The following is an 11,115-nucleotide window of genomic DNA, read 5'->3' as shown; positions in this document are numbered from 1 at the left end:
GGAGAGGAGAGGAGAGGAGAGGAGAGGAGAGGAGAGGAAAAATTTTATCCTTTTTTATTCTTTCAATTAGACAATTCAAGTAAATTAATTTGAGAAATCCTTCTGGCTCAAAGGCAACCAGATTAATGGTAACCTCTCCAAATGCACCATTTCTACAATGAGATCGAATACTCATCTGAACGTAAGTCACAGTAATTTTTAGAGCTGCATAACAGAATTGGGAAGGAGTAGCTCAGAGCAGCAGTCCAATTAAACGCAAAAAAAAAAATGTTAGTTTGTGCCCACAGAAGCTCAGTTGAGGGAAACAGATGCATCTAACTTCACCATGAAAATATAATTAGTGCAAGAGCTTCATGCAGCAAATTCAAAGCAAATCCCACTCTTCCTTGACAAAACCCAGACCCTGTTCAAATACAGCTTGGGAGTTTCCAGGGCAGGTGGGCATCTGGCAAATTTTACAGGGGTTCCTGCCATCAGTACTTGCATGTGAAAACAGATGCTTTGGGGAAAACACCAGGTATTCGGTGGAATGTGCTTATAACAAATGCCAGCGTTCATCTGAGAAGCTCTTACTCTCCAACAAGAGATGGCAATACAGCAAGGAGAGCCAGAATATCTGCAGGCTGCTAACAACTTTAAGGAATAAGCACAACCCAGTGACTGGAGAGTGCTACTTAGAGAGGGAAAAAGGGACAGCATGTTAGTGAAGGGGGTGGAAGTCTTTCCTGTGGTTACTTTCCTGTAGTGCGGTTACTTTGGACCAAGGTTTATGCAACGTGATGCTCATTAAAGGATGATGCTAGAGGGCCACCACAGTGGAAATATTTTGCTTATTGAAGAACCAAAAAAAAAATATATAATCATAAAATCATAAAATATCCTGAGTTGGAAGGGACCCACAGGGATCATCAAGTCCAACTTCTGGGTCCCTAAAGGACCACCCAAAACCCAGACCTGAGAGCAGTGTCCAGATGCCTCTTAAACTCCTGCAGTTCAGTGCCATGACCACATCCCTTGGGAGCCTGTCCCAGTGCCCGACCATCTCTTGGTGAGGAACCTTTTCCTAACATCCAGCCTCCCCTGTCCCAGCTCCATGCCATTCGTTTCAGTCCTATACTTAAGATATCTTTGGCCATTCTCAGCTCTGTAACTTAGCTTTGCTGAACACAGCAGCATTTGGCAGTATACAGTAGTTTTGCCCCGCTTCACCAGAAAAATAATTTCCATTTGTGATAGAAGGTCTAAATAGAAGTTTTCACAGGAACCTACAACCTGAAGCCTGAGCCAGCTGAGGTATCAGTAAAAGGAAAGATTGCTTCCCCGGCTCCTGAAAAACGATCTCCCTTTTGAGTCATCCTTCAGCTCTTTCAATGCCCCGTCACTACTTGCCCCGATGTTAATCCTAGAGGCCAGCTAATACCAGCTGGTGATCCCCAAACAATTCGGGAGACGTTGCCCTGTGATCCTACAAACCAGCATGTATTTGCAGCTCTTCCAGGAAGTCTGGAAAAGCAGAATCTAAGTCTGCAAGGAGTGGGAAGTGCGACCTCAGTTCAATAAAGCAACTGAACACATGCTCTGTTCTAAGCGTGAAATTAAATTTGTCTTCATTCAGAAATACATTAAAAAGACTCAAGCATCTGCTACACTGAGGCCACAGCTATCAGCACGGCTGTCTTTGGAACTTGAGGATACACCTTCACGAAGCATCTGCCTATGTGCTGTGCTGAGGAAAGGAGTCGGGGAGAGGTTCTTCACCTGCTGCGAGGCACGCATGTGCTCCGAGCCTTTCTGGGTACACCGAGAAACTGCTTAAAGCCACCCATGAGCTGGACTGGTCTGAGCAAGCCTCCATGCCCTCCCAAAGCAAAACGAGATATTAGAAAGGATTAAAATAACATTAAAATCATTGGTTACAGCTGTCTTCAAATAAAACTGTTTAAAGGAAAGACTTTTCAGTTTTATACTCTTGAAGAGTTTTGCTCCTCATTCCCTGTATCTGTGGATATCATGTTCAGCACCTGGAAGGGGAGCAAGCCCTTCACTGCACTCCTGGCTTCACATGGGCCACTTCCCTCGGTCTTTACATCATTACTAACTCTTCCCCACTCTTTCCACGCAGTTCACCTTATCATAAATCCCCTCAGCATCTCAGCTGGGATTCACCCCGCTCACCTACTTCAGAAGCTGTTGTTTTAGTGGAAGACAGAAGCACTATCAAGGCACCACCCATGACCTATGCTTCAAAGATCTAGTTTAGGGTGACATGACTTATGCCCCGGCGACGCACCACACTACAGGGAAGCCAGGCTGAGTAGCTCAAATTTACAAGTGATACTTAGATGAACAGCAGTATCTCAGCTGTCCCTCCCAGGCAAACTACCTGAGCAGTACCTGCAAGGATCAGTCACCCATCCATCGTTATCACGCCAACACTCACACTTCAAGGCCTCCTTTCATGGGATCCCCCCAGTTCCAGCTCATCAAATACAAACTCCTTATGCTTGTTTTTAGGGTCTCTGCCAGCAAGCTCCCGCCGTTTTTACCATTTCACATTCTGGATCAAGACTTTAACCAGCCAGTGGTATCTGCTTTCAGTGTTCGGTGAAATGTCAGCAATGGACCCTCTGTATCCCCCATTAAATGTTCCTTTGGCCCAAGACTTCATGGCAGTTCACTGCTGATGAGCAATGTCACCTTGTGGGCTCATTCTTAATTCTCTTTCTATCCATCCACCACCTTTTCCCTAAAGCTGCTAGCTCTTGGGCTGAAGCCCATCATTAGTTCTTGAAAAGTGCATATTATAGAGAACTGAAACAAAAGCAGGTCTAAGATCAGAGTTTTACCCCCCAAAGGGGAATTACAGAGCAGCTGGACTCTTCTCAGAAGGCATCATTCACAGGTTGCCTCCAGGGAACAGTCTAACAGGACATGACAAAGAACTACGCACCATGACGGTGCCTGAGCATCAGAAACGGGGTTCAGAGATGTTGGGAAATCTGTTTGCAGATTTTTGAAAGCAAACTCAGTGAAGCCCAAGCAGCAATATCTGGTTTTGGAGTTAGCCTTGCTTTGAGCAGGTGACTGGACAAGAGACCTCCAGCAGTTCACTCCAACACTATTTTTTTATGTCGGTAGATTTTTAAATGTCATTATTCAGCCTCTATGGTAATAAAAAAATAAAAATAATTTAAAAAAAAACAGTAACTCCCGAACCCTTATAATTGGCAATGTTATAATTAACAATTTACAGATGGTATCTTGATATTTTTTCACTCATATTTCTAGTATTGTGAGCTCTGTTCTCATAGTCATAATTAAAAGATTAGGCCAAATGCCATGAAAAAGTATTTTATTTTATATATATATATATATTTAAAGGTAGATTTTTCTTTTTAACATTCTTTTCTGTCAGAAATAATTACCAGAAGTCTGCGAAGAGTTGAAAATATTCATGAAATTAATGAATATTCATGAAATTCACTTGCTGGGGAGGGGTTGTTACTGTTAGGTGGGTCCCTCAAGTTCGGGATGGACTAAATAGCTGATCTCCCAGCAGACGGGATGTGGGCAAGATGAGGAAAGGTCCTCACTCCATCTGACTTGGAGCACACCTGGTCAAAGCTTTGTCATCTGCTCTGAGCCGTCATTCTGCTCTGTCTGTCAGCCAGAGGGTAACTGGCTTTCCTCGCAGATTTGAAAGAGTCAACAAGCAACAGAAGGTGCAGGCTGGTGCCTGGACGTCCTTGCTCCCAAGACAAGGAAACAGCAGGAGCAGGAGCACAGCGGGGACTGGAACTGAGAAAGCTGAGCAGTGGCGCCTGTGATGGCCACGCTGCAAAGCAGAGCTGGGGGAGCTGGCTCACGCGCCACCTCTCTGCTCCTGCTGGCATGAGACTCCTGAAACCCAAGCTGCGGCTGGGCTCTGGGAGTCTGCTACTGCCACTCAACGGGAATCAATACTTTCGTCCGTGCAGGAGACGCCTGCTAGCAGAGCCTGGCTGCCAGCCCTGCCAACAACCTGCTCGGGCTCATCAGCTCACTTCCTTTTACTCGCTTTCGCCTTCTTCCCTCCTTCCTCCCAGAACTTCCCTTCCGCTGGAAAAGCCACCCAAGTTGGAAGACGGCAGTCCCAAAAGTGAGCCAGCACAGAGGTAACAGCACTCAGAAAGCCCCCAGTGTCTCAGGGACCTGGGTAACAGCAAGAGAGATTATCCCCCAGCCCTCAGAGGCGGGTGGCTCCCTTCCAGTTCTCTGGAACTTCAGCTACTATTACCAGGGCAAGGGCTTAGCATTGTAGCGAGGACAGCTAATGTATTTTAATCTCCATCTGCATTGCTCACTATTTACTTTCCCGGCATACACAACCCAGAGCAGATAGTTATTCAGGCAGGATTATGCAAAAACTTTGGAGAGCTTTAATTAGTTTCACTTTCTTACAGCTCTGTCGAAGAAGTATTTTTCATCTCTCGAAATACCAAGTGGATTTCCTTTCGTATTTAGAGAAAACAAGAGACCTTCCCGTACAAACATGTCATTTAATGGCTCGTTCCCAGAGGACGGCTTCCAAGTTGAGCTCCCTGACAGAGCTGTCAGGGTGGGGAAGGAGACACGCAGGGGCACGAGCAGCACGCTCCCAGCACTCGACTCACAGCCCGGGCTCGTTTGCACTGCCCCAAGGTACTCACAAGCCAGAGGTCAGGACCGGGTGTTGAAACCCATCTCTGTGCACTGCCCTTCTCAGAACCCCGCTGTCACTGCCACAGCCAAAATGGCTCGGCCTTTGGCAAGCTCAGCCTTTGGCATGCCTTCTGCTTTGAGAGCCAGTCCAAAGGATCCCAAAATGAGAAGCGATCGCTGCTTACAAAACCACAACGTGCTGTATGGCCAAGACCAGCGTAGGGAGCATCTAACAGTCACCTCCAAACTGGCACCAAAAACTGGAAGTGAAAATTCCGTACATTTGACCATGACTGGTGAAATTCAAGCAGCCATTTATCTGAAGGACAGCACTTGTTGGCTGACTCTCATCGCAGTGCTAAATGACTGGTTTCTGTTCGCCTTCTCCTGTCATTTTATCAAACACTTCAGAGAAAGAAAAAATAAAATGCATAAAGCTCTTTACCAGACGCTAGCCAGTTCAAACCAAATACAGCTATTTACATAAGAATAACAGGATTAGCTTTAAAACAAACAAACAAAGAAGTATTTCATTATAAAGAAATAGGTTGATAAAGCAAACCAGCAGCAAGTGTTTAGTTGTCAAGGCCGGCACTTATGAATAGGAAGGTAATGAGGCAAAGATGATGTTTATGCATTGCTTTGATACATAACATTGCGTATCTAGAGGGGCAAGGAGGTGCCATGGGCTCGCTGGACAGCTCCAGCTTCACCTCTCAGAGTTAATAGCTGCAATTTAAGTGAGAACAAACTACATTTGAGATCAAAACTGGCATAGGTCAAAAGAAAAGGAGACTGTGTACACGGTCAATATTTGATTTAGTCATTTCAATTTACAGACACAGAGCACAAAAGTAACTTACTGAAGAAGTGTTATTTACTGTATAAAATTCTGTTCTAAAGTAAACCAGCTTTCCCCCAAAGTCTCCTTCTTGGGTTTACAGTGCTGCAAACCTGAAAGTGACATAAACTAAAAATGATTGAGTTCAGCAGCAAGCAAAGTATGTTTTTACCACCTACATTTCCTCACTTCCCTCCCACAAGATTAAAAAAAAAAAAAAAAGTTAAAAAAATAAATGTGCAGAACTATTTTAAAAATCCAGAAATATGCAAATTTTTGTTCTAATAGCAATGTTTTGTTTTTTTTTTTAAAAAATATGTTGTTTCAGAATATAATGAACAAAACAAAAATAAAAAGAAAGACTGAAACGCACATCCTTAAAAAGCTGATATTATCCACTAGCCTGGTATTATCTCTCAGATCATCACATCACCGGCAGGATCCCGCAGTAATCTCTAGCACAAAGAAAGCTGATCGCTGGACTCAAAGCAATGAAGAGTTTGCTTTGGAGGAAAATGCCTCCCTCGGGCACTCATGGAGAGCCCTGAGCAATGGGAGTACAGCACGCTCCATCTAAGCTAATATATCAAAGTGCGAAGGTCTGTTTTAAGCACTTAATCAGTTACACTGTTAAATTTTTAGGATGGTTCCTGGCCACGTTTTCGCCCCAGGCAATCCAGCAGCATCTCAGTTCCCGGGAATGATCTGGGAGTGAGGCTGCACCATGGACCGTTCTCCATATGTAGCTTGTACACAGTGCCCATTTTCGAGGCTGAAGGAGTATAATAGTATGGGTAGAAGCCACTCTCAGGCATTTGGTCTGAAGGTTGAAAACCTGTCCTATCAATCTTAACATCCTAGTAGAGATACAACCTCTGTGACTGAAACACAGTGAGTGTGGACCTGGTGGTCCTCACACTGCAATGAGATCCAGCACTGTCTTCCCCCAGCATCTTCAGTGGTGGCATGCAAGAAGCGGGGCAAGCACAGCTGCAAACTGGTTTGCAGCATGAGGACCGCAGAGTTCAGAGACTTAATCATTACTTCTCCTCCGCTCTTGACAGAATAGTAATAGCAGATGTCTTACATGAACAGAAATGAAAGTCTGCTTTCTCTCTGGCTAAGGGCAGCACTGAAACGTTTCTTGGCAAAACCACCGCCAGCCAACATTAGCCATTCTTCGTTGCGTACAACCACCTCCTTCAGACGTACCGCAATTATCACACAATGGCATCAGCCCTGTCAAAGCACTCCACCAGCAAAGGCTGCTCATGATGGGTTATTTATGCTGCATTAGTTCACAGTAGCACTGAATTTTGGCAGTCTTAGGCCAGGAATATTATTTAACTTGTCACCGCTGGCTGATACACTCTAACTGCTCTGGTTTTAACAGCTTCAGGAGAGAATATGAAATAAAGCAAGCTCTGCTTTTGTTTTTGATGAATAATCCTGGGGCGCGCCCCCCCCCCCCGGGGCACGGGAGGGCCGCGGGGGGTCTATATCAAAATGTCAAAAGATTAATTTAATTTTGCGTCAGTTTTTTTTTTTTTTTTTTTTTTTTTTTTCATATTCAAGTATTTGCATTTTCCAGTGTATATGTACAGAAACCCTTTAAGAGAACATAAATCTCAGAGCCTACTAAGCAACTCTTCACCCTCTTGCTGACCAGCCCTGTGAAATCTGACAGGCCGTTTGCACCAGCATTTTCATCTGGCAGATCTAATTCCACACTAGAAAGTTGCATCATTCCATACCTTCAGTTCCCATAGAGCACAATTGCTCAGCTGCAGTGAAAACTATTTTCCTTTACTTAATCACGTAAGGGCCGGCTCCCACAAGCAGCCATGCCTTTTCTCAAATCCACGAATGTGAATACAGCCCCTGACTTTGAGAAAACGTTGAAGTGTTTTCAAGTTAAAGGGGAATCTAAGAGCTTTGGATTCGAGCCAAAGTTCGTAACTGTTGCTCTTAAGCTTCTAGGTGAAAAGTTTTACCCATCTGTAAAGCAAATACAGGTTTACCAATAACATTTCCAGGTGAAAACATAAAAGCTCTTCTTTTTCTACAACTGGAGCATTCAGAGCTGTTCTAAACATAAGATTGGGTCCCAGCGCGTTATTTCCGTATAATGCACAGACATAGACACGAGTCTGTAGCAGACGTGCGTATGCTACATCCAAACAAGCTCCTCCATATAAGCACACGCAGATTATACCACAAATACACATTTGTCTCAGAATAAGCACATTTTATGGAAACTTGGCATTTTGATTCTTAATCTGTGCGTTGTATTTTTTTTTTTTTCCTTTTTTCCTTTTTTCTTTCAATGCAGCTGTTTTATTTTTAAAGAAGCAACCCAACTACAAATATTTAGAGCAATAATTCAAATTCAAAGCTACAGGAAACTGAAAAAAAAAAAAAAAAAAAAAAAGTCCACAGATTACATCTCCAGGGGAAATGTGGCAGTTCTGAGTCACTAAAAAAAGAAATAGTGTGGCAAATCTGGGTACCTGCGTACTTTTGGTAACCTCACTAAGAAGTCCCATGTGCACTGATCTCTGACCAGGTAAAAGGAACATTGACAGATCTGAGAGAATGCTCTCTGTCTTCTAAGTAAGCTACTGCAAAGTTCTTAAAACAAAACTGTTGCTCGCTTTTGGAACCTTTTGCTTTCCCACACCTGTCTTCCATCTACCCTTCTTTGTAAATTAGATCACAATAAAAGCAAGCAAACCAAAAAGGCAGAACATCCAGAAAGAGAACAGCTTTTCTTCCTTTGGTCCAAGCGCACTACTGTCCAGAAGGATCCCTGCCCCTTTTTTAATGCTGTGGGAACAGCCATAACAAATTACCAGTAAGATCAATGCATCTCCTGCTTAACCTCTCGCATTTGCTTTTTAAGTATCACTTAACACACTTAACTATCACTAAAACAAACAAGCCACCAAAGAAGTCAGCCTGACTTAGGAGCGTGGGCAGGGAAAGCTGTTTTAAGTTCAGACTGAAACAGGCTAATCTTTTCTGCACCTCATCCCAGCACCACCCAGGGCGAAGCTGCTGATGAAGAAGGACCATAAGGAAAAGCCTCTTTCATTTTACTCTGGAGGAAGTCAGAGCAAACACTTGGATGAATGCATGGGCTGAACCACCAGAGTTTGCTGATCCCTGCCGTGAAGAAGCGATGGAAACTGAGCACATGCTGTGAGGAGAGCAAGCGGGGCGGGAGGCTGGGGACGATGGGCAGCAGCCAGGACCACCCAGCTGGGGTGGTGGCAGGAAAACCCCTTTCGTTTGGGTAAGGGGCATCCCTGTGCTGGGCCTTTTTGTCAAAAAGGCCAAGGAAAAGGCAAGTTGAGGTAACTCACCAAGAAGGGCTTTGAGAGGACGGTGTCACCCCCAGAGGTGGGTGGCCAGGGGGAGAGGGTGTTTGAGCAATGAGCAGACAAGTGGGATCCATGAGGGATCTGTTAGTGGCCACCTGGACGGGTCTCTAACTACTGAGGGAATGGGTGGGATCCGTGTGAGATCCATCAGCAGCTACCCACACAGGTTCCTCAGTGCTGAGGGGAACAGGCAGGAAGGATCCATGAGGGATCTGTTAGCGGCCACCCGCACAGATCCCTCGGTACTGAGGGAACAGGCAGGATCCATGAGGGATCCCTTAACGGCCACCCGGACGGGTCCCTCAGCGCTGAGGGGACGGGCGGGATCCATTAGCGGCCACCCGGCCAGGTCCCCTTAGCACTAAGGGGAACAGTCAGGATCCACGAGGGATCCGTTAGCCACCACCCGCACGGGTCCCTCAGCGCCGAGGGGGACGGGCGGGACCTGCGAGGGACGGGGCACGTCCCCCGCTCCCTCACAGACCGAGCGGGCTCCCCGCGGTCGTGGGGCGTCCCCCGCCCTCCCTTCCCTCCCTGCCTGTCCCCGCGCCGCCCCTTCCCCGGCCCCGGCACTTACGGGCAAGATCAGGAGCGCGGCGGCCGCCGCCGCCGGGAGGCTGCGCTGCGGCGCCCGCCCCGCCATAGGGGCCGGCGGGGCTCCGGGGGGGTCTCCCCGGGGCTGGCGCTGCCCGCTCAGCCGGAGGCTCCGCGCTGCCCCGGAGCTGGCATCGTCCCCCCCCCCCCCCGCTGCTGCCCCTGCCCCCTGCCCGCTGCCGAGGAGCCAGCCCCGGAGCCGCCGGCGTGTCCCAGGGCAAACCCCCGGGAGGGAGGGAAGGAGGGAGCCGGGCGGGGGAGCCAAGCCCGCCCTCCGCCCCGGACGCCTCGGGGATGGAGGCGGCTGGGGCTTGAGGGGGAGAGGGAAAGGGATTGCGACCCCCAAAGCCTCCAGAAATATACTCTAGATTTCCGTCTCCCCCTGCGCTGGATGCAAAAGAGGTCGGTTACCCCTCCGCTCGGCACTGGGTGCAATACTGACTTCGCAGTGCACAATGCTCCAGGTGCAATGGGGTCATCCCTTCCTCAAACAGTAAGAGCTATTGTGATCCCCTTCCCCAGGCAAAGGGGATGCCTTCAGTGCAAACCTTCAGAAATAAGGAGGATCCTTTCAAACACCTGTGTACTGGGGGTTCCACTGTCCCTAAATAGTTTGGTCTGAAGAGGAGGCTCAAGGGAGACCTCATTGCTCTCTACAGCTACCTGAAAGGAAGGGGTGGGAAGCTGGGGGTTGGCCTCTTCTCACAGTAACTAATGATAGGACCAGAGGGAATGGCCTCAAGTTGCACTAGGGGAGGTTCAGGTTGGAAATGAGGAGACATTTCTTCTCCGAAAGAGCAGTCAGGCATTGGCACGGGTTGCTCAGGGGGGTGGTGGTGTCACCATCCCTGTGGGTGTTCAAAGGCAGGTTGGACGTGGTTTAGTGGTGACATTGGTGGTAGGGGGAAGGTTGGACCAGATGACCTTGAAGGTCTTTTCCAACCTTAATGATTCTGTGATTCTATGGCTCTAAGTCGCCATGAGCAATGGGATTCCCCCTAACCACACTGTAGGTGCAATAGGTACCGCTCTCCAAAACAAGGTACAATGTGGACACCCCCACAATAATCTAGGAGCAATGAGAACCACCCCCGCCAAGCCGTTAGGTGCACTGCTAGCTCCATTTCCCCAAAACTTTCAGGAGCAATGAGTTCTCTCTGTTCAGATACAAGGTGTAGAGTGGACAGTGGACCACCCTGCAAGCCTTGGGAATCAATGGGGAATCCTCCCTGGTGCTATGTGCAAAGTGAACCACGTACCAAGCCTCCAAGCCCAAGGAGAAACCTCCCCCAAATGCCTCAGATTCACTGTTACTATGTGCAGTGAGTACTTCCTGGCTACCCCAGGGGCGAAAGGATTTCAGTCTGTCAGTCACCAAGTTCACCAGAACTCCTTCCCCAAAATCTCCAAGTTTGTAGGCATCAATTTTACTATTGCCCAGCTGTCAAGGGAAGCTTTTTCTCCCCCAGTACCACTCCCTGTGAAACTCCCCAGGAGCATGTCTCATCTGGGGACGTGCATCCTCCTAGCCAGGCAAGCTGAAGGCAGCTGGGTGGCTGGTTTTTGTGCTCTTACTCTCTGAAACAAGAGACATTTGTCCTGCTCTTCACATCTACA

At 47.4% G+C, this 11,115-nt stretch overlaps 1 protein-coding gene across 3 annotated transcripts in view; it reads right to left on the bottom strand.

Moving 5' to 3' along the window:
• The window catches only part of CRHR2 (corticotropin releasing hormone receptor 2), a 157,511-nt gene extending 147,767 nt beyond the window's left edge, over positions 1-9,744 (bottom strand). Inside the window, exon 1 of one of the 3 annotated variants that reach the window (XM_035318451.1) lies at positions 9,482-9,744. In XM_035318451.1, the coding sequence (XP_035174342.1) occupies positions 9,482-9,547 (66 nt within the window). In that variant the 5' untranslated portion in view covers positions 9,548-9,744. The remainder of the gene's footprint in view (positions 1-9,481) is intronic. The other 2 variants (XM_035318452.1, XM_035318449.1) reach the window with 2 other exon arrangements.
• Positions 9,745-11,115: the final 1,371 nt, after the last annotated feature.

Source organism: Oxyura jamaicensis, chromosome 2 (assembly GCF_011077185.1).
Source record: "Oxyura jamaicensis isolate SHBP4307 breed ruddy duck chromosome 2, BPBGC_Ojam_1.0, whole genome shotgun sequence".
Taxonomy (NCBI): Eukaryota; Metazoa; Chordata; class Aves; order Anseriformes; family Anatidae; genus Oxyura; species Oxyura jamaicensis.
Note: the sequence above shows the minus strand (reverse complement) of the source record. Positions and strands in the feature narration are given on the sequence as shown.